General features: G+C 55.5%; 3 protein-coding genes and 1 long non-coding RNA gene across 9 annotated transcripts; 1 reads left to right on the forward strand and 3 right to left on the reverse strand.

Moving 5' to 3' along the window:
• Positions 1-385: 385 nt before the first annotated feature.
• On the reverse strand, positions 386-11,170 carry RASSF1 (Ras association domain family member 1). 3 transcript variants are annotated; one of them, XM_004034197.5, is made up of 6 exons: positions 10,845-11,170; positions 8,200-8,306; positions 2,644-2,748; positions 2,153-2,450; positions 1,928-2,043; positions 386-1,321 (listed from the first exon to the last, which is right to left on the reverse strand). In XM_004034197.5, exons 1-6 carry the CDS (start codon positions 11,092-11,094, stop codon positions 1,175-1,177), a joined length of 1,023 nt encoding a protein of 340 aa, XP_004034245.1. In that variant the 5' UTR covers positions 11,095-11,170; the 3' UTR covers positions 386-1,174. The 3 variants fall into 3 exon arrangements, with proteins under 3 accessions (XP_004034245.1, XP_055238474.1, XP_004034244.1); XM_055382499.2 differs by lacking the exon at positions 8,200-8,306 and having other exon boundaries at positions 10,845-11,126; XM_004034196.5 differs by lacking the exons at positions 8,200-8,306; positions 10,845-11,170 and adding an exon at positions 7,467-8,149.
• Positions 11,171-11,395: 225 nt separating this feature from the next.
• On the reverse strand, positions 11,396-16,091 carry ZMYND10 (zinc finger MYND-type containing 10). 4 transcript variants are annotated; one of them, XM_063703819.1, is made up of 12 exons: positions 15,777-16,091; positions 15,413-15,521; positions 14,018-14,134; positions 13,847-13,900; positions 13,591-13,728; positions 13,402-13,490; positions 13,202-13,302; positions 12,681-12,874; positions 12,301-12,465; positions 12,096-12,217; positions 11,860-11,985; positions 11,396-11,771 (listed from the first exon to the last, which is right to left on the reverse strand). In XM_063703819.1, the coding sequence occupies exons 1-12, from the start codon at positions 15,866-15,868 to the stop codon at positions 11,696-11,698; spliced, it is 1,383 nt and encodes a 460-aa protein (XP_063559889.1). In that variant the 5' UTR covers positions 15,869-16,091; the 3' UTR covers positions 11,396-11,695. The 4 variants fall into 4 exon arrangements, with proteins under 4 accessions (XP_063559889.1, XP_018878779.1, XP_063559890.1 ...); XM_019023234.4 differs by having other exon boundaries at positions 12,681-12,853; positions 15,777-16,087; XM_063703820.1 differs by having other exon boundaries at positions 12,301-12,426; positions 15,777-16,076.
• LOC129532573 (uncharacterized) lies at positions 11,396-17,843 on the forward strand. Its single transcript, XR_008678338.2, has 4 exons — positions 11,396-11,534; positions 13,802-13,993; positions 15,434-15,533; positions 17,715-17,843. It is a non-coding gene; the product is annotated as an uncharacterized lncRNA (long non-coding RNA).
• On the reverse strand, positions 17,811-21,097 carry NPRL2 (NPR2 like, GATOR1 complex subunit). The gene is made up of 11 exons (XM_004034205.5): positions 20,900-21,097; positions 20,256-20,347; positions 19,990-20,158; positions 19,711-19,819; positions 19,199-19,335; positions 19,010-19,107; positions 18,852-18,888; positions 18,642-18,735; positions 18,449-18,566; positions 18,083-18,225; positions 17,811-17,997 (listed from the first exon to the last, which is right to left on the reverse strand). The coding sequence occupies exons 1-11, from the start codon at positions 20,975-20,977 to the stop codon at positions 17,930-17,932; spliced, it is 1,143 nt and encodes a 380-aa protein (XP_004034253.1). The 5' UTR covers positions 20,978-21,097; the 3' UTR covers positions 17,811-17,929.
• Position 21,098: the final 1 nt, after the last annotated feature.

Here is a 21,098-nt window from a genome sequence, read left to right on the forward strand (position 1 = left end):
AGTGTTGGGATTACAGGTGTGAGCCACTATGCCCGGCCAGTTTCCATAAGTTCTAACTGCAGTCCATTTTTGTCTCCACCACAACCTGAGCCCCAGGGAGCTGAGTGATGACCAAGTATATATGCATACTACATCTTCACAAATTGGTCCATGGTGACTTTGCAAGACACCTGGGAGCCTGTCCATCACCCTTGGCAACTTCTGGCACCATGAGGGGCAACTGCAGCTCTGCGCCTATAATAATAAAGAGTCCAGGCTGGGCAGGGTGGCTCACACCTGTAATCCCAACACTTTGGGAGGCCAAGTTGGGAGGATCCTGGGCAACACAGAGAGACTAATGTCTCTACAAAAACTTTATATGTATAAAAGATTCCAACAGCAGGAGGATCTTTAAATCTTTATTCAGCCAATTCTCTCAGGCCCCAGGCCCTGATGACTGTCACCCCAACCCCTTTCCCCACAGGAGGCATTCAGCTGAGGCCACCACACATTACATACATTCACGCACTTCATGAAAAATACCTGAGGGAGAGACCCTGGCTTTGATTAGCAAATAAGGTATGAACCTGAGCCAGTGCTCACATTCACACAGACCCTGGACCAGGGACATCCTCCTCATATGAGGCATTAAGGCACATGCTGTACTGTGAGCCAGCACTCCCTGACCTCAGGGTGTGTGAGGAGTTGGCACTGTAGACAGAAACCAAGACTCTTCCTCAATGCCTGCCTTATTCTGAGCACCCACCCTTAGCTCTGATAAGGATATCCTGAGACCACATTCAAGATCCAAAACCTTTCCTCATAGATGAGGGCCCTCACCCCTGCAAACATGACCCTGTTCTGTTTGCAGGATCTCCAAGATTTTCACTTCTGAGACAAAAATTGAGGAGACTTCTGTTTGCTCCACTCCTGCTGCAGGCCTGGAGCAGCTTCTCAGGGCAGCCCTGGCCCACCAAGGCCTAGTAATGAGGGCAGAGGGGTGCAGAGCCATACCTGGCTACACCCACAGGTGGACACAGGGAGCAAGCTCCTTCGCTGTTCTCTGGGCTCATTCCCCCAGCACAGGAGGACCTCCATGCACACTCATTCCACAGGCCTCACTGGCCCTGTCACACTCACACGGCATGCACTTGGTGCTGCCTGCTCTCTGCCTTCCACCTGGGGGTACAAGAGGTCACCCAAGGGGGCAGGCGTGCAGGGCCTCTTGGATCTTCTGGCGGCAATAGGAGTACTTCTGCAGGATCTGGCGGAGGTGCTCTTCCTCCTCCCGCTGCAGGATACGCAGGAAGTTATGTAGTTCAGGCATGCTGAAGGCGTCCCACTGCAAGGGGCGAAAGGGGAGTGTACAGGCTGCAGAAGGGATGGCCAAGCCAGCAGACCCTCCCCAGAGAAGACTAGCACCTCATGTTCACACAAGCTAGGACTGGGCTTTCTGATGTCAGGCTCTTGGCTGAATAATCTCTGGTAGGATCCCTGACAGCAGTTTGTATGGAAGATGGGCCCTACAAAACGGTCACCTTACTGAGACAACCAAGTCAGATGTTCCCCAATTACCTGTGGACAGGTCAGGCATATTCTGAGTCTAATTCCACTCCACAGGCCTAATATCTTGGAGCCAGAAAGCTTCCAGGTAAAAAGTCTGACGGGGGCCTCCTCATGTCATTAGATGGACTCCTGCATCTCCAGAATATTTTCCACACCAGGAAAGATCAAAGCACCAAGACAATTCTTCCTGGCTTCTTGGGACAACCCTAGGCTTTGGCATGAGTGGTCTGGAAGCCTTTGCTTTAGTTACAATGCCTATACACTCCTGGAACTGTTTTGCAGGGCTTGTCTTCCAGCACAATTCCTCCTCCAAGCCTTACTGTAGCTACAGCCCATCAGTCCTGTCTAGTGACAACCAAGAAACTAAGAACTATGTACTCACGTTCACCTCCCCAGAGTCATTTTCCTTCAGGACGAAGCTCAGGGCCTTGTCACTGGGCCCTGCCAGGAGCCGCAGCCGCAGGGGCTGCTCATCATCCAACAGCTTCCGCAAGTACACTGTGAAGGGGAAGTAATGATCAGAGACAGGGCCAGCTGCTCAGCCCCTGCATGTTCAGGTGCATGCGTATATACCCTCACATAGGGCAGGGTGGGGTGGGAAGCCCACCTTCACCATGACGCTCAGCGCGCTCAAAGAGCGCAAACTTGCGGGGGTCATCCACCACCAAGAACTTTCGCAGCAGGGCCTCAATGACTTCACGTGCCCTTGTGCGTGACAGCACATGCAGGTGCTTGACAGCATCCTTGGGCAGGTAAAAGGAAGTGCGGCGCCTGACGCTTGTGCCCCGTCCTGGGCCCCGCCGGGCATCCTGCAAGGAGGGTGGCTTCTTGCTGGAGGGCACAGAGACAGGGCGCACCAGCTTCAGCTGAACCTTGATGAAGCCTGTGTAAGAACCGTCCTTGTTCTGAAGAAATAGAGAAACCAAACCTTGATAATAGGTTCCAGGTGAGATGTCAGTCTACTTGGGGCTAGGCTGGGTATGCACAAATTACTGCTTGCGCCCACCCAAGATAACCTCAGTTGTGACCCTCTGAGTATCAGGCACATAGCTGGGTACCTGCTCCTCCCCACACCCCCTTCCTGAGCAGTCAACTCACCAAGCTCATGAAGAGGTTGCTGTTGATCTGGGCATTGTACTCCTTGATCTTCTGCTCAATCTCAGCTTGAGAAAGGTCAGGTGTCTCCCACTCCACAGGCTCGTCCTGCAAGATGGGCCAGCATGGACACAGGGCCCTTGAGGAACCCAGGGCTTCTCTGAAAAATGGCCTCTGGGGCAGTCCTTGGAAACTGACTGCCTTTGGCCCCCTGTCCCTGATGTACATATACATAGCCGGTGTCCACCCTGAACCCACCACTGCTCCTGGTTCTGCATGCTCTGGGTGGATAAGGGAAAGATAGAATCATTTGGCTTCTCTCTGCTGCCTGCCTAGGGCCTCAGCACTGAATGTAGCCTTAAGGATACCACAGAAGCAGGGGCAACTGAAGGCACATGGCCAGGGGCCAGGAACAGCTGAGGGACTCTGAAGAGGGACTCTCATTTAAAGTAAAATCAGGCTGGGTGTGGTGGCTCACATCTGCAATCCCAGCATTTTGGGAGGCTAAGGTAGGAGGATCACTTGATCCTCAGGAGTTTGAGACCAGCTTGGGCAACATAGCAAGACCTCATCTCTACTAAAAAAAGAAAAACAAATTAGCCAGGTGTGGTGGTGTGCCTGTAGTCCCAACTGTTCAGGAGGCTGAGGTGGGAGGATCGTTTGAGCCCGTGAGATTGCAGCTACAGTAAGCTATTATCGTGTCACTGCACTCCAGCCTGGGGAACTGAGTGAGACCCTGCTTCAAAACACAAAAAACAAAAACAGGCTGGGCACGTTGGCTCACGCCTGTAATTCCAGCACTTTGGGAGGCCGAGGAGGGTGGATCACCTGAGGTCGGGAGTTTGAGACCAGCCTGACCAACATGGAGAAACCTGTCTCTACTAAAAATACAAAATTAGCCAGGCGTGGTGGCACATGCCTGTAATCCCAGCTACTTAGGAGGCTGAGGCAGGAGAATTGCTCGAACTCGGGAGGTGGAGGTTGCAGTGAACTGAGATCGCGCCATTGCACTCCAGCCTGGGCAACAAGAGCGAAACTCGGTCTCAAAAAAAAAAAATTCAGTAAAATCACACCTCAATTGCACATTCTGATCACAGCACCCTAGTTGAGTTGGAGTGAGGGTTTGTCCTGGAGAAGGCAGCCCATTTTTCTCCTCTGCCCCGGCACAGGGCCATGACCCACTGCAGGGTGAGAGGAGTGGAGAGTGGTACACATCAGTAGTCCAGCCACCAGTGGACAGAGTAGTACTTGGAGCCAGTTCTCCATGTCTCATACATAGTGAGAAAAATCACTGTGACATGATGTTTAACCTTGACCCAAGCTGCATAAAAGGCAGCTTTAGGCCAGGCTCCAATCTGCCAGAGGTACACAGGCAGCTTCCTGGTGGGTTTCTGCATCTGCCTGTGCTGTCTGGAGATTTGGCCCAAAGATTTTTTTTTTTTTGAGACGAAGCCTCACTCTGTCGCCCAGGCTGGAGTGCAGTGGCTGGATCTTGGCTCACTGCAAGCTCTGCCTCCTGGGTTCAAGCGATTCTCCTGCCTCAGACTCCCGAGTAGCTGGGACTACAGGCGCGTGCCACAACACCCGGCTAATTTTTGTATTTTTAGTAGAGATGGGATTTCACCACATTGGCCAGGTTGGTCTTGAACTCCTGACCTCAAGTGATCCGCCTGCCTTCACCTCCCAAAGTGCTGGGATTACAGGCGTGAACCATCGTACCCGACCCAGAGATTTTTAACTCCACCACTCACTCCCCACCTCATCTAGGGACTGGATTCTTGCCGGAAGGGTGGAGTGTGGGACAGAGCAGCCAGGGCTCTGAACTGACTTTCTTCTCCCAGACTCCCTTGGCCCCATTGCATCAGCCTTACTTCCTGTTGACGTCAGACAGGCCCTAGTTAGAATGCGAGTGTCACAGACACAGCTAAGCTCAGCACTGACCAATACTTTGTCCCAGAAGAATTCCCACAAGGTTTCCTGTAGAATGATCTTGTGCCTAGCCCAGGAGAGCCAGGGTTCTCCCTGACTCCGCCCTGGAGTCCCCTTAAGCACTTAAACCATCTGATGGGGACAAATGGAGAGGACAGATGAGGGAGCAGGGTGGAGCGTTTTAGCAGAATGCTCCTTACCCAGAACCCGCTGCTATTCTGCAGCCAGCAAGGATGTGGGGCTAAGAACTAAGGCCAGGGCCTTACAGGAAAAAGGTAAAGGGGGAGGGGTGGGAACTTAAGCTCATTTTCTTCCCCAAGTATCCAAAGGTCTCCTGGATGGAGAAGAGCATTGGAGTAAAAACCCCAGTACAAACCTTACTGGGGACAGTGGGCAACCTTGTCGGGTTAGTAAAAACAAATGGTGTGGGCCCTGGAAAATGAGGGCTGGAGGCTGTGAATAAAGCAGTGGATGTGTTTGTTCAGTACACCAACGGGAAGAAGTACCCAGATGGGAGGAGTACTAAGGGCAGGAGAAATGCCAGACAGACTCTAGTGCCAGGGCAAGAAGGAAGATCATTTTGTTTGCAGAACAGGGAGGGCACAGGGATGGTGCTAACTTGTTCTTGTGATGGCTCTGAGCTCCTACCTAACAATGAGAAAGTTTGCTCCTTCTTCCCTTCCTGGATGACCCAGGAGCCCTGGGCTGGGATGCAGTGACCTCATTTCCAGCCCCTTCCCTTCTGGTGATGAACCTCCCTATCTTCACTCAGAAAACAGACTTGGATTAGAGGCACTGCACAGCCCTTCCAGGATTCTAAAGGAGGAAGAGTTTCTTTTTCTGTTTCCAAAGCTGCCTGCTGGAAGAGGATTTCAACAGCCATCCCAGCCGGATGCACAGCAGGACCATGGAATTTCCCTTCTGCACCATAGGGACCCACCCTCCACTCTACCACTGTCCATAAAAACTGATGGTTTTTTTTTTTGAGACGGAGTCTCGCTCTGTTTTCCAGGCTGGAGTGCAGTGGTGCGATCTTGGCTCATTGCAATCTCTGCCTCCTGGGTTCAAGCAATTCTCTGCTTCAGCCTCCCAAGTAGCTGGGATTACAGGTGCCTGCCACCACAACTGGCTAATTTTTTGTATTTTTAGTCGAGACGGGGTTTCACCATTTTGGCCAGGCTGGTCTTGAACTCCTGACCTCATGATCCACCCGCCTCGGCTTTCCAAAGTGCTGGACTCAAAGGTGTGAGCCACTGCACCCGGCCTAAAACTGATGTTTTTTTCTTTTTTTTTTTACATATAACTTGGGACTTCTCAGCCTCCTATTCTTTTTTTTTTTTTTTTTTTGAGACAGAGTCTTGCTCTCTCATCCAGGCTGGAGTGCAGTGGCCCAGTCTTGACTCACTGCAACCTCTGTCTTCTGGGTTCAAGTGATTCTCCTGCCTCAGCCTCCCCAGTAGCTGGGATTACAGGCACACACCACCATGGCCAGCTAATTTTTTTGTATTTTCAGTACAGACGGGGTTTTGCTATGTTGGCCTGGCAGGTCTCAAACTCTTGGCCTCAAGTGATCTGCCTGCCTTGGCCTCCCAAAATGCTGAGATTACAGGCATGAGTGACCAAGCCCAGCCTTCTTTCTTTTTTTTGAGACACAGCCTCACCCTGTCACCCAGGTTGGAGTGCAGTGGCACGATCTTGGCTCACTGCAACCTCTGCCTCCCAGGTTCAAGCTATACTTATGCCTCACCCTCCCAAGTAGCTGGGATTACAGGTGTGCACCTCCGTGGCTAGCCCTCCTTTTCAATTGGTTAGTGTCTTGTGGTTTTCCCACCTTTCCACAGTGGAAAATGGCTCAGGACTGACTGACATGAAGACAAGCCCAGGGGTCTACACTCAACTCAACCCTTGCACCCAAGCTCTGGGCTAAGATTTTGGCGTGCTGAGCACCACCCATTTTGTAAGGAATTTTGTAAAATTTTATCTGAAGCATCACTCACAACTCCACTTTCTTTACTTAAATAAGGATTTCCGCCCCACTGCTGCCAGGCATACTGAGCTTCACAGTCCCTGTTTCTTTTTCCTGGTGCCTAGGCCTGGTTCTCTGAGCCTGGTGGTCACACCAATGGCATCTGGCACACAGTTCTCTGATAATGGGGATACCTAGGAGGTTCTGAGACACCTTACAGTCCTGGGTTAGTAACCTGGATCTCTTTTTCCACCTCTTTAGGCATTTTATAATCTAGCTTTCCCCCTTCCTGTGGGTAAAGTGCTCCTGAATGCTTATGGTCCAAAACAAGACTTCTTTCCTATCTATTCCCAAATCTTTCACCAGATCCACCCTAGAGGAAGGGATCAGAATCTTCCACATTCCAGCAGCTGGTGACAGGCCAGAACAGGGAAGAGGTGAGGGCTCAGCTGGCTCCATACAGGAGTGCAGATGGAGGAGCAGGATCTCTCTCTGCCTCTCAGTTTTCCTAAACATACTTCTCAATTCCTGGCGAGGACTCTTCCCTCTCCATATCCTCCCCTAGTCTCCCCAAGGAGGGAGCAGGAGCATTCGAACGCGGAAATCGAGGTGCTAGTCCAGACTGCTCGGTCGGCTTTAGTCATAGCTGGATAATGCCCGGCTCAGGTCTACCACAAGCCACACAGCTGCTTTTTCCGTGTTCAACCTGTCTGTGACAGAAACCAAGGGGGCCCCGGCACCCAGCATCTAGGCGGTGGAATCGGGGTCTTACACACGGTTCCGCGGGCAAGTCCCCGGCCAGGACCCGCGGGGAGCCACGTAGCCAGGAGGGTGGGGCTGCCCACCGACCCAGGACGCGGCAACGGACCGGGGAGGGCGGAGCTCCAGCGACCGCCTCCCCTCCCGCCCGCCGGCACCCCCTGGCTCCCACCTGGTCCCGGCGCGGCCTGCGCGCTAGCGAGGTTCGCGCGGTGAAGTACTGCTCGAGCTCCGAGTCCGAGTCCTCTTGGCTGCAGTAGCCACTGCTCGTCGTGCTGCTCCAGGTCATTTCGAAAGAAGGCGCCTCCGCCTCGCCCATAGCCGTACCCGCCCGTCCCCGAGTCCCGCGCGTCCGTAGCCGCCAACCACCGCCCCGGTCGCGTGCGTGCGTGTACGCGTGTCAGTGTGCGCGTGCGCCCGGGCCAGAGCCGCGCCGCAACCGTTAAGACTGAAACGTAGATCGCCGGGATCTAGTTCTTGTCTCATTGGGGCAGGAACGCCGGGGCGGAGACACGCACGCTTCGCCCCCAGGAATGACCTCATCGCTCCGGCAGCTCCACTCACAGACCCCACCTACCACAGGGAACGGGGGCGGGTGCCAGCGTCCGGGCAAGCGCACAAGAGTGGCCTCTGGCCGGAGGCGAGGGCGGGAAGGTGCGGGAAGTGCGCGTGCGCGGAGCCTGGGTCAGCCTGGGCCCGGGTCCGCTTGCAGCGGGTGGAGTGCTTGCGGAGCCGGCAATCCAGGCTCCCCTCCCAGCCCCCGCGCAGAATTAGCCTCTCTCTGCCGCCGGGAAATCGGCAATTAGAACGCTTCTTGCGCGCGGCACCCAGGCAGCCCTCGAGAATGCCTGCACTGTGGCCTGCCCATCCTCGCCCTTCCCATACGCCCTCGGCCCCGCGCTCACCACGTTCGTGTCCCGCTCCACCGCGGGTTCCCAGCCCAGGTCCCGGGGCCCGCAACAGTCCAGGCAGACGAGCGCGCGGCAGCGGTAGTGGCAGGTGAACTTGCAATCTGCAGAGAGGCCTGGCCGTGAGGCGGACGAGCCCCAGGTCGGGGAAATGTCCCGGAGATTGAAGGGAAGCCCCAGGGAGAGGGCCGCTGCTCGCCAGGCTCCGCAGGCCCGACCTATCTCAGTGGGTTACCTCACACTGCTACGCGGACTCTAATGTTGGCCACCCTGGGCGTCTGGAAACCGGCCGGAAGGCCACAGGCAGAGGCCTGCTCAACAGTTGGATCTCTATCGCCTAGCGCAGAACTTCCCCTTTCCTCATTGGCAATTAAAAAAACAACAACAAAAAACGGCGTCTTGCTTTTCTCACCCAGGCTGGAGTGCGATGGCGCGATTTCGGCTCACTGCAACCTCCGCCTCCTGGGTTCAAGCGATTCTTCTGCCTCAGCCTCCTGAGTACCTAGGATTACAGGCGCCCGCCACCACGCCCAGCTAATTTTTGTATTTTTAGTAGAGACGGAGTTTCACAATGTTAGCCAGGCTGGTCTCAAACTCCTAATCTCAGGTGATCCACCCGCCTCGGCCTCCCAAAGTGCTGGGACTACAGGCGTGAGCCACCGCACCCGGCCCTTCATTGGGAACGTATATGGAATACATCTGCCCATTTACTTGAAGGAAAAACTAAACACCTTTAACCTACGTCTGCCCTCTGGTTGTCACCTGTCTCTACTCCCCTCAGACCAAGACACTGGTCTCTATACACTCTAATCCTTCGCCTTCACTCTCCCCTCTACCCACTCCAGCCAGGCTTGCCTCTTCCTCCAGGAAACTGCCCGGGACAGGGTCCTCAGCGATCTGTGTACTACCAAATGGAATCCAGTGTTCCATTCTCCATTCTCACCCCCTCAGCATCATTTGAAGCTTGCTCCCTTTGACTCCCAGGGGCTACACTCTCCCAGTTTTCCTCCTACCCCCTGCAGCTCCTGCTCAGCTCCTTCGCAGATTCTGACTCAACTTCCATATCTCACGATGAAGTCTGGGCTCAGTCCTGATCGCTGGCCTGGTCTGTCTACACTCATCTGCCCCAGATCCACGGCTGAAACACTGACCTAAACCCTCAGACTAGATCCTCCGTGCCAGTACCTTCACTAGGATGTCTAAAAGACGTTTCAAGTGAACATGGCCAAAATTTAATTCCCTTTTCTTCCGCCTCACTGCTACACTTGCCCAGCTTCCTCTTTGCAGCAAAAATGGCCACTAGGCTCCCAGTTACTAGAGACAAAAACCCAAACTTATCTTTGATTTCTCCCTTGTCTCTACCTCTGATAAACATGCCCAAATCATCCTGCTTCTTATCTCCATGGCTACTTTATTTCTCTTTGAGAACGCTGCAATGTCCCAGGCTTGTTCTTTTTTTTTTTTTTTTTTGAGACAGTCTCACTCTGTCGCCAAGGCTGGAGGGCAGTGGCACGATCTCGGCTCACTGCAACCTCTGCCTCCTGGGTTCAAGCAATTCTCCCACCTCAGCCTCCCCAGTAGCTGGGATTACAGGCACCCGCCACCACGCCCGGCTAATTTTTTTTTATTTTTTAGTAGAGATGAGGTTTCACCATGTTGGCCAGGCTGGTCTTGAACTCCTGACCTCAGTGATCCACCCGCCTCCGCCTTCCGAAGTGCTGGGATTACAGGCATGAGCCACCGCGCTCGGCCCCTTGTTCATTCTTTGTATTCTGTCACAACTTTGTGCTCCCCCCAGCTGAATTTGTGATGTCCTCTTGTACCGGATGAGAGGGTCTCCATGCACACACAGACCTGGGACACCATCCATCCACAAGTTCCTAAATAGGCCAGAGCAGTGATGCTCAACCCAGACTCCATGTTACAATAATTTGGGGAGTTTTTAAAATTTACTGATGCCTAGGGTCCACTCCCAGCAGTTGATTCAACAGGTCTGAGGTGGGATCCAGGCTAGAGGGTGGGAGGACTGTAAAAGCACCCCTGGTGATTCCAGCTGGTGTCTACCCAGGGGAGAGCAACCTTTGCTTGCTGGTGATTCCCAGGGTTGCAGAAGGACTGCTGGGTGTGTGGCTGCGTGCATATTTTAGCATCTGATTCACTGGGTCAGAAAAGGGTGTTTGCTAAATAAAGACTCAACAAAACTCCTGCTTGCAGGGTGCCCACCAAAGGTTCTAACTTTTTCCAGGCTCCCTCCCATAGGTGGTAACTTCCCTTCACCCTAAAGGTTCTGGAGGGGGTCATGAATGTTTGAGAAGAGGCAAGCCTGGGAAGATGGACTCCGAGGACAGTAGGCACAAACCCTTTCTCAAGAAGGGCCAAGGCATTTTAAAGATAAGAAACTTAAAATCAGCGTATTTTTACATATAAGCAGCCACCTCTGCTCATCTGTGGCCCAGATACGAGTGGAGTGCGACAAGGGATAAACCATTTTCGCGCACTCTTCAGCGATGGGGCGAAAGTAACGGACCTAGTCCTCGGGAGCTGTCCCCGCCGACCCCCTCTGCCGCGACTTGACCCGCGGCGAGTGCGCTGCCCCTTGGCTGCCCCTTCCACTCTCGTAGGCGCGCGGGGCCACTACTCACGCGCGCACTGCAGGCCTTTGCGCACGACGCCCCAGATGAAGTCGCCACAGAGGTCGCACCACGTGTGCGTGGCGGGCCCCGCGGGCTGGAAGCGGTGGCCACGGCCAGGGACCAGCTGCCGTGTGGGGTTGCACGCGGTGCCCCGCGCGATGCGCAGCGCGTTGGCACGCTCCAGCCGGGTGCGGCCCTGCCCAGCGCGCCCAGCGGGTGCCAGCTCCCGCAGCTCAATGAGCTCAGGCTCCCCCGACATGGCCCGGTCGGGCCGGTGCTTCGCTGGCTTTGGGCGCTAGCAAGCGCGGGCCGGGCGGGGCCACAGGGCGGGCCCCGACTTCAGCGCCTCCCCCAGGATCCAGGCTGGGCGGCGGGAAGGAGCTGAGGAGAGCCGCGCAATGGAAACCTGGGTGCAGGGACTGTGGGGCCCGAAGGCGGGGCTGGGCGCGCTCTCGCAGAGCCCCCGCCTTGCCCTTCCTTCCCTCCTTCGTCCCCTCCTCACACCCCACCCCGGACGGCCACAACGACGGCGACCGCAAAGCACCACGCGGAGGTACCCGTGTTTCTGGAGGCCAGCTTTACTGGGCTAGAGGAAGAGGGTCCCCACATCCGGCCCTCGCCCTCCTGGTCCGGTTTGCTGAAGCAACGCACTTGGCCTACCCACTGGGTGGGGCAGGAAGTCTCGAGCCTTCCCTTGGGGTGAGGAGGAGGGAGATCGGTCAGCAGCTTTACCGCCCGCTCTGCTCTCCACTGCGGAGACTGGGGCTCCAGCAGAGGCTGGACCGTGATCTTGAGGTTCAGGGGTGCATTCTGGGTGGATTCCCTTGGCATGGGTGGTCGGCCCTCAGCAACTGTAGCCCTCATTTGGCTCTGTCACCCTGGGCTGCCAGGACACAAGTCTTTCCATGCTTTTCCCAGTGCTTGACTTGGCACTCCCTGCAGGCAGGTGGGTATTGAGGATGGCAGTGCATGTGGGGGATGTGGGAGTAGGGCTTAGAGGTCCAAGGTTCTAGGATACCCTCACCTGCAGCAATACCACTCATTCTGGCATCGTGAGCAGCGCTTAGAAGCCTCTGCACTGCAGTAAGCACAGCGGGGCCGCTCTGGAGCCACTGCCTCTAGCACATCCAGCCTGTAGGTCTCAGCCCACCTGGGGGAAAGTCAGGAAGGTCTGACTGGCCCTGGAAGGTGGGGGCACCCCGCCCACATCCATGCCTCCTGCATCCCCTCCACCCTCCCTGCCATTTCCATAGGCCTTACCTTCGCGCCTGCAGCCGCAGGTCCTGCTCTGAGGGGCTGAACACATGCTGGAGCTGGTGCTTGGCAATTGCCTGCCACTTGCCTCTGTTTTCTCGCTCCAGCCGCTCCCAGATTTCTGGGATCTAGGAGAGAGAAGTGGAGAGTGGCAGGAAGGTGCTGGTAAAGTGGGACAGTGGTCCTGAGCAGCTAACTTTCCAGTGCCTACCTGTTCCAACACCAGGTCCTTCTTAGGAGGCTGGGTTTCAGTTAGGGTCAGATGGGCCAGGAAACTCTGCAAGTGGGCCAGGTTGGGCAGCTGGTCCAGTAGTGTGTCTGTGAGGAAGGCCCGAAGCTGCAAGGGTGTCCAGTGGAGGCCAGTGTGATGCAGTTGCTGGCCAGGGCCAAGGAAAAGGAAGGGGCTGGGTTGGGCTGAGCATGCCTGTGGGGGCCCATGTCCCACTAGCTGGTGTGTCACCTGAGGCCCAAGGACTGAAAAGAGCACTGGGGTTGAGGTGGGTGGGCAAAGATAAACAGCAGGGATGCAGTGGGGGTAGGATGGGGAGGGCGGTACTGGGGCTGTGCGGGCTGGTGCGGAGGGAGTCTGACCTTGAGTAGCTGTCCCTTGGCAAAACTTGTGAGGCAGTAGCGCGCCTGAGCCTCAGGGCTTAGCAGCAGGTTGTGCAGGGTGATCCACACTTGCCCGTCCAACTTGCTCAGCTTTTGCTGCTCTGAGGGGGCCACAGTATGCCAACGGCTGCCCTCGAACTGCTGCAGCTTGCCTGGGGAGAGGAACCAGCACACTGGGTGCAGACATTGAATTCTCTTCAAGTGAGCCAGCTGTGGGGGCTGGGAGACTGACCACTGCCTGGGAATGGGAGAACCTGGGCCACAGGACTTGCCCAGGCTATAGTGCTGCTGACCCCAGAGCAGGGTGAGCCTCAGTAGTGGACACATGGGCCTGGCCTGCTGCAGAGCTCAGGTCTAGGCCAACCTTGGCTGAGGCATCCTGGTATCCTCAGTGGGCTTGGGGACAGGGTTTGTCTTCGTGTGTGCAAGCTGCCCCCCTCTATCAAAAAGATATCCTGAAGCAGTAGCCTGGGGCTTAGGCTGGTGGGGGAGGACCCTACCTCCTTCCCACCGGCTCCAGGGACTATGCTCCAGCAGTTCCACCAGGAGGCAGGGCAGGTTGTGCGTGCTAAGCATACGGCTCAAGGTGCTGAGAGAGAGGCTAGGGGCAGGGACGTTGTGAAGGAGGTGAGTAGAGGCAGGCTACAGGCCCGGGCTTCCAGCCCTCCACAGTAGGCCCAGGCCCAGTTGGACTGCTCACCTGTCCACACAGTCTGTGATGTAGCGTAGTACTGAGAGGGCCTTCAGTGCGATCTCAAATTCCATCAGCTCTGCCTGCTTCTGCAGCTCCTGGGAGGTCACACAGTGTTCACGCTGGGCCACCCTCACCTGCGCAGGCCTTGGGGAACCCAGACCTAGGCTTTCACAACCCTAGGTAACCTCAACCCACCTGCATGGGGTTGCTGTCCTGGGATCCCTCCCCCTCAGGGGGGCCACCACAGCCACTCTGGGCCACCAGCAGGGTCAGTTTGCGGTGGCAATAGTCTACCAAGTCCAAGACAGTGTCTTCTGCTGACTCACACGCCTCCTGGGAAAAGGGGGAGGGAAACTTTCTGTGTCTGATGCCTTCCCCACACAGACACAATCTCCCTTCCTGCCAGGCCCTGACCCGGAACTGTGGCCCATGGGCAGAGATAGTCCCTCACCTTGTGGAAGAACACTGTCTCCAAGAGGTTGATGATGGAGGCCTCGTGGTGCACCTGTCAGAAAAAGAGAAGGACAGGGCCTGAGGAAGGGATAGGGGCTACCAGCTCTCCTCCCCGGTCCAGAGCCCTCTGAAGGAGTGAGAAGAGGTATGAACCAGGGGCCCAGCTCACCACCATGTAGATGGGGAAGGTGTTCGGGGGCTTGAAGTCCTCCACCCTGCAGAGCACAGGGAACACCTTCTGCTTCCACATCTCCACTGCGATCAGCTCCTCCACCAGTGTTGGGACCTTTGAAGGGTAGGGTAAAGGACAGGGATGAGATGGGCCTACCTTTGCCTGGCAACCCTCCCATCCCCGGCTCAGCTCAACCCAGATATCCCCAAACACTGCTGGGCCCCTAAACTATCCCAGACCCCATGAGTATCCTTCCTGACTTCTCTCTTGCACCTTGGACCTTCATTACCAGCTGCTCCCAACACCTCTGTGGATGTCCCTCATGCTTATGTGACTGGCTCCTGCCCAGTTCCCAGACTGCCTTGCCCTGCCTGCACCTGCACCCTTATCCTCTGCCCGCCCATTCAGGCATCCCTTTCAAGCCAGCCCTTCTCCTCATGCCCTCCCTCTAGTCCCTGTCTGTGGTCCTCCAAAGCTCTTGTGTGCCTTGGCCTCACTCCTTCACAGGACCCTTCACAGTGCCTTGTTCCTATCCTATCCCCTAGTATGAGTTCTATCTTTCTCTTGCAAAGGACCTTTCTTTTCTTTCTTTTTTTTTTTTTTGAGACGGAGTTTCACTCTTGTCACCCAGGTTGGAGTGCAGTGGCATGATCTTGGCTCTCTGTAACCTCTGCCTCCCAGGTTCAAGCGATTCTCCTGCCTCAGCCTCCCGAGTAGCTGGGATTACAGGTGTGCACCACCATGCTCTGCAAATTTTTGTATTTTTAGTAGAGGCGGGATTTCACCATGTTGGCCAGGCTGGCCTTGAACTCCTGACCTCAGATGATCCACCCGTCTTGGCCTCCCAAAATGCTGGGATAACAGGCATGAGCTACCATGCCTGGCTTTTTTTTTTTTTTTTTTTGGTCAATTGATATCTCAGGTCATCTGCTGGTGACACTCCCTGGTCCATGTTCCAGCGAGGCATCTCCCTGGTTTCTAACTTCCCCCTCTCATGTTGGGAAGGCTGCCTCCTTCCATGCCAAAGTTCCACCTCCAGTTAAGTTATCTCCCCTCCCTCCCGCCCTCCCCACCCCCTCCCCTCCCCTTCCCCACCACCAGCCTTACAGTCAATTCACAGATGCCTTTAGCATTTGGGCCTTCCCCTCGAAGCCTAAGCTGTTCTAGGACCTACAGCTTTCTCCCTAATCAACTCATGCCCTGCACCCAGCCTGGTGTGCCAGAGTCCTGTCCAATAGGGATACAAAATGAAACATGTAACACATTCCTCTTTCCCCTTCAGGAAGAACAGGTGTACCAGGCCAGAGGGGAAGGGCACACAGGGGACTCCTGAGGGGTAGAGTAGGTGAGGTATGGGGGAAGGCAGGAACCCTGCCTGTGACCTCGGGGTACCTTCCCATGGGTGACCAGCAGCTCCTGAATGGGCTCGCCCTGGCTGACTGTGGCATCGAGGATGGCTTGCATGTTCAGCTTCTCCAGGTTCTCATGCTGCTGGTTCCACCTGCCTCAGAGGGTAAGTGCATGTGCGTCCACGTGTGTGCATTAGGAGTGGGGATGGGGGCTGGATCCTACTGAAGCCTAACCTGATCCTGAGGGGACACAGGGGGCTCAGGAGCAGTAATACTCCTGTCTCGGAACGCTCTGCTCCCCCATTTGGGAGCCCCTCCACACTGGGCAGCTCCTCCCCCTAGTCAGGCCCCAGCTCCCCCACTCAGGGACAATGACTCCGGGATTCCGCCTGACCCGGGTGCCTCACCCTTCGGAGCCCATCTCGCGTAGCGGGAAGCTGCGCAGACCCCGCACCAGCACTTCAGCTTCCCCGGGCAGCAGCAGTTCCAGGTCTCCCATATCGAGGCCGGGGTCCGGCGGATCCTGGGCAGCAGCCGGGGTGGGGATGCTGACACATTCGGGGACGACGGACCCCGACGGTGCCAGAGTCTGGGACAGGACAGTTGTGGGACGGTTGGGGAGCGTCAGTTCTCGCAGCCATGGAAACGGATTAGCCGCGCCTGCGCAGTGCGGCCTGGGCCCCGCCCCTGGAGGTGGCTCGCGCCTAAATCCGGGCGGGTCTCTAGCCCGCCTCGCCTACGCGGCTGCCAATCACCATAGTATTTGGATTCCCAGCGCTTTCTCGGGCTGTGGCCCACAAGTCTCTCCTGAGCTCCAGATCCTTGTGGTCTGGACTCTGTCCTTGGACGCCAAGTCCGCCTGCACAGGGATGGGGGTAACCCCAACCCCAACAGCCCCTCCTGCGGCTGTGGCATCTTGACCTACCCGCTGCTCTTCCTCCTCCTTATGGCTTCTTGGTTCCTCTATTTCTCGCGTCCCGGCTCCACTAGTTGGCTCCTGAAATACTGCCAGGGCGCACGACTTCTCTCCATCCTCCCTATGTCCAGACTGTCATCATCTGTCATGGGTGAACTGCGGCAGCCTTTTCTGTAGACCTACTTCCACGCTTGATCCTCATGGACAGCCCGGAGCCTTAAAAGTGTGTATCAGGCCGGGCGCGGTGGCTGACACCTGTAATCTCAGCACTTTGGGAGGCCGAGGCAGGCGGATCACTTGAGGTCAGGAGTTTGAGACCAGCCTGGGCAACATGGTGAAACCCTGTCTCTACTAAAAGTACAAAAATTAGACAGGTGTGGAGCACAAACCTGTAGTCCCAGCTACTTGGGAGACTGAGGCAGGAGAATCGCTTGAGCACAGGAGGTGGAGTTTGCAGTGAGGCAAGATTGCACCACCGCACTCCAGCCCGGACAACAAAGGGAGACTGTCTCAAAAAAAAAAAAAAAAGCGTATAGACATTACTCCCTTGCATGAGAGGGGCTCTGTGGCTACCTCTGGCCCTCAAAATGTTAGATGGGATGCCGCTTACTAGCAGCTCTGCAAGATCTACTTCTTGCCCTCTCCTGTACCTCGGGACTTGGATTCTTTCCTCTCCTCCTTGCTTCCCTGAACCTCCCTCATACATTCCAAAGAGGTTTTTGCCTCAGAGTTTTGCGCTTTGCCTGGAATACTCTTCCTTCAGGGCTCAGTTTACACCTCAGCATGGCCTTTCTTGGCCATTTAATCCAGAGCAGTCCCTGCCTCAAACCCAATTCACTCTTGATCACATCTTTCTTTTTTTGAAATTGAGTCTCCTGTCACCTAGGCTGGAGTGCAGTGGCATGACCTCGGCTCACTGCAACCTCTGCCTCCCAGGTTCAAGTGGTTCTCCTGCCTCAGCTTCCTGAGTAGCTGGGATTACAGGTGCGCACCACCACACCTGGCTAATTTTTTGTATTTTTTTTTTTAGTGGAGATGGGGTTTCACTATGTTGGCCAGGCTGTTTTTGAACATCTGACCTCAGGTGATCTGCCCGCTTCAGCCTCCCAAAGTGCTGGGATTATAGGCATGAGCCACTGCTCCTGGCTACATCTACATCTGTTTCTTTCTAGGTTTATTTATTATTATTATTATTATTATTAATTATTATTATTATTATTATTATTGAGATGGGGTCTTGCTCTGTCACCCAGGCTGGGGTGCAGTGATGGGATCACAGCTAAATGTAGCCTCCAACTCGTGGCCTCAAATGATCCTCCCACTTCAGCCTCCTGAGTAGCTGGGGCTACAGGTGAGTCACCGCATCAGGACGATTTTTTTTTTTTTTTTTTTTTTGTAATTAACCGGCACTTTTATTTGTCGATTGTAGGTCCTGCCCACCAGATGGCGATCTAGCCCACGGCTCGTGGCTATTTCATTCACTGCTGGGTCTCCCACGGCTGGCCCAGAAACAGCACTCAATAAAGGCTGTTTGAAATGGATTTCTTTATTTACAGAACTAAGAGTCAACTTCTAGACAGTATGACAAGCCTCCTAGTAGGAGGGACTACCCACAGCAATGTGTCCATCCAGCCACTACCAGCCTCACTTCCAGCAGATGATGATGTTGGGGTCATTTTCAAGCCGCTCATCCAGCTCATGGTAGCTCATGCCTGGGTGGGGTGGTGGAGGAGAGGTCAGTGGCCTTGGCCTGGCCACCCTGCCCTGAACCCACCCTGACTGCCCGCCCGCCTCCACCTGTCTTGCAGCAGATCTCGTCATAGCTGTGGCAGCCTGTATAAAGCCGGGCAGGGTGGCTCTGCTCTTCCCGAGTCACCCGCACAGGATACTTCTGTAGTCGCCTGATGAGGTTCTTCATAAGCCCGAACTGGATCAGCTTCCTAGGGTGAGGATCAGAGGACAGGGGTGACGCCCTGGCCAGACCTTCTTTCAGGCAGGCCAACCCTTTCCTGTAGTCTCCCTTCAATTTTGTCTCTGTAGCCCATCATCTCCAGGAAGCCTGCTTGGATTGGCAGTGCCCCATGATCCAGGGCTCCTGAGAGACATAAAGGGTCTAGCTTCCCTCAGGTAACTCCCAAATGCCCCAGCAAATTCTCCTCTGACCGTTCATCAACATGCTGCAGCTGCTGGGGGTGGCGGCCAATGAGGTCTCGCACGGTAGTGCCAGGGCTCAGGCTGCAGTATAGCTGGAACACATCCCGGAGACTGGCCCTCTTGTGCCCTGTGGGTGCCAGGGATCAGCTCACCATGTGGCCCTGCCCTCCCCAAGATGGCTTCCCCCAGAACCCACCACTACCTTGCTTGGTCACGTAGGATAGACATGCCTCCTGCAGGGACTTGTCATCTACCAGGTCCTGGACCTTGGGCGTTGGGCAGTATACATTGGAGTACTAGAGGGTAGCAGAAGGCATAGGGGCCTGAGTGAGGGGCTTGGGAAGCTGACACAGCCCTGGTCTGGTCCAGCCACATGATCCACTCTCCACTTAACCAAACCCAACTCACCTACCTGGAGGATGGACACCAGTGTCACAACGCCGTAGTACCTGAGAGAGAGAGCTGTGCTCAGCTTCTGAGGACCATGCCTTCCCAACCCTCACACCCAGGGCCCCTGAGGTCTTCCCTGGCTGGTGACCTTGTCCCGGGTATGACTGTAGGCCCACTCACAGCAGGTTCTGGATAGCAATGCGCACCAGGTTGAGCTCCACATCTGCCTCTGCTGAAATCTTCTGGATGTGGCGGAACCCATCAATGTAGGGCAGGATCTGGGCAGAGTGGGACAAGGTCAGAAGAAACAGGATGAGGCCAGGGCTGTGGCCAGCCCCAGGTGATGATACCCAGGGAGGGATGGCATACTTGTTGTGTAGTGAGGTCCCACTGTGAGTTGAAGAAATCCTCCTTGTCTTTGGTAAAGACAGGTACATCATACTCCTGGGCCACCGGAGGGTCTGGCCGCTGCTCAATCACCTTCAAGTGGATGGTGTTGGACTCATCTGTAGGGGACCCCATCCATATCCTCAGTGCCACTTCTTCCAAGAGGTCCTCAATGACCATCCAGGCCTCCCAGCATCCCTTGGGGCAAGCAGGTGCCTCTGGGTAGGGCTAATCTTTCTCTTTTTATGAAGCGAGAAACGGAGGCCCACAAAGGGGAATGAATTGCCCATGGGGCAGAGCTGGAGAGCTCTGCTTTCCCCCTACCCCCAGTCCCAGCTCCATCATGCATTGGACCCTGGACATGGGCACCTCAACCCATGGCTATTTCCTGCCCACCAATGTGTTCATGAGTCTTGTCCTTCTCCCTGACTAGCTGGGCTCACTTTCCCAACTCTCCTCTACCCCTCTGCTGTCCTTGCAGAGGCTGGCCATACCAATGGGCAGAGTGCACCGGCCTGAGGCATTTAGCTCCTCCAGCAAGATGGTCATGATGGGCACCAACTTCTGCTTGCTCTCCTCCATGGACACGAAGCTGCTCTCTAGCTAGATAGAGCATGGAAAGCATGGTGGGCACATCCCAGGACCCCTGGCTGGTTGGCTGCCCTGAGTCCTGAGCTGGTTTGCAGGGTCCCAGGTTTGGGGGACTTTGGAGACATGGGAACACCTTCCCCAACTCTGCCTGTCGGTAAACCCAAGCCCATCTCATTGCAGACCTCTAGTGTGGTCAGATAGCCAGCCAGCTTTTTAACGATGGGCTCGAGGGCGCAGGTCTTGGCCTGGGCATCACACACGAAGCCCAGGTTGAAGAGGAGAGCATTGCGGCTGTACTTCTTGTGTTCGATGCACACAGGACAGCCGATCAGCTTCTTTTCCATAGCTGTGCTGGATAATTGGAACACAGTCAGGCCCCCAAGCCTGTCCCTTCCTCCTCCTGGGACAACCCCTGCCACCCACCGCTCACCCCGAGCTAGGGTCTCACACAGTGATAAGCTTGTTCTGCAGCTCTGGCTTGGTGATGATGTACACTTGGACTGTGTCAAACAGCTCTCGGGAGATGAAGTCTTCAGGGACCTGGGGAGGGGAGTGGCAATGGGCCCCTCAGTGGACATCTGTACTGGGTGTAGTACAAATGGTGACCTCCTCATGCCCCCCAAGCCCAAGTCCTCTTCTCCAGCGTTCCCCTCTCTCCCATCCACTCAGGCCTATTACTTCTTTCTGTTTCCAAACATACGCTATGATCTCACCTCCTTCCTGGCTTCTGCATATGCTGTTCCCTCTACCTGGAACACTTTCTCCTGCCTTATCTAAACTTCCTATGCATCATTTACTCTTCACGCAGTTCAGGGATACTCATGGGTCACCCAACTCACCTTCTGTGGGACCTGGAACCCCCCAACCGGATCCCTACAGTCCGATATCCTACAAACACTGCCAATGTGACGTGTGTCTTCCCTGCCACATTGGGAGCCGGGGGCCTGGGTCTGACTATCCTCTAGCCTCACAGTTGTCTGCGAATGAAGTAGCATGCCTGCGTGCAGCACGGGAAACTACCGCCTTCAGGTAGCCAGTTGAGCTCTCGAGAACGTCCCTCTCCCCGCCCAGTCCCGCGAGCCCGGGTGGCACCTGATAGGTGATCTTGGGTCCCAGCGTGGGGTGGAACTCGCTGAAGAATATGCATTCGATGCGGCAGCCGCTGCCCATGGCAATAACCGGGCCCAGGCCCGTAGCTCCTCGTTCCTCGCGCAGAGGCGTCCCCACCTCCTCTGAACACTTGTCAGAGACAGCCTCGAGGCCTGTGTCGCTGGGGCACGCAAGCTTGCCA

The sequence above is a fragment of the Gorilla gorilla genome, chromosome 2, assembly GCF_029281585.2.
Source record: "Gorilla gorilla gorilla isolate KB3781 chromosome 2, NHGRI_mGorGor1-v2.1_pri, whole genome shotgun sequence".
Classification (NCBI taxonomy): domain Eukaryota; kingdom Metazoa; phylum Chordata; class Mammalia; order Primates; family Hominidae; genus Gorilla; species Gorilla gorilla.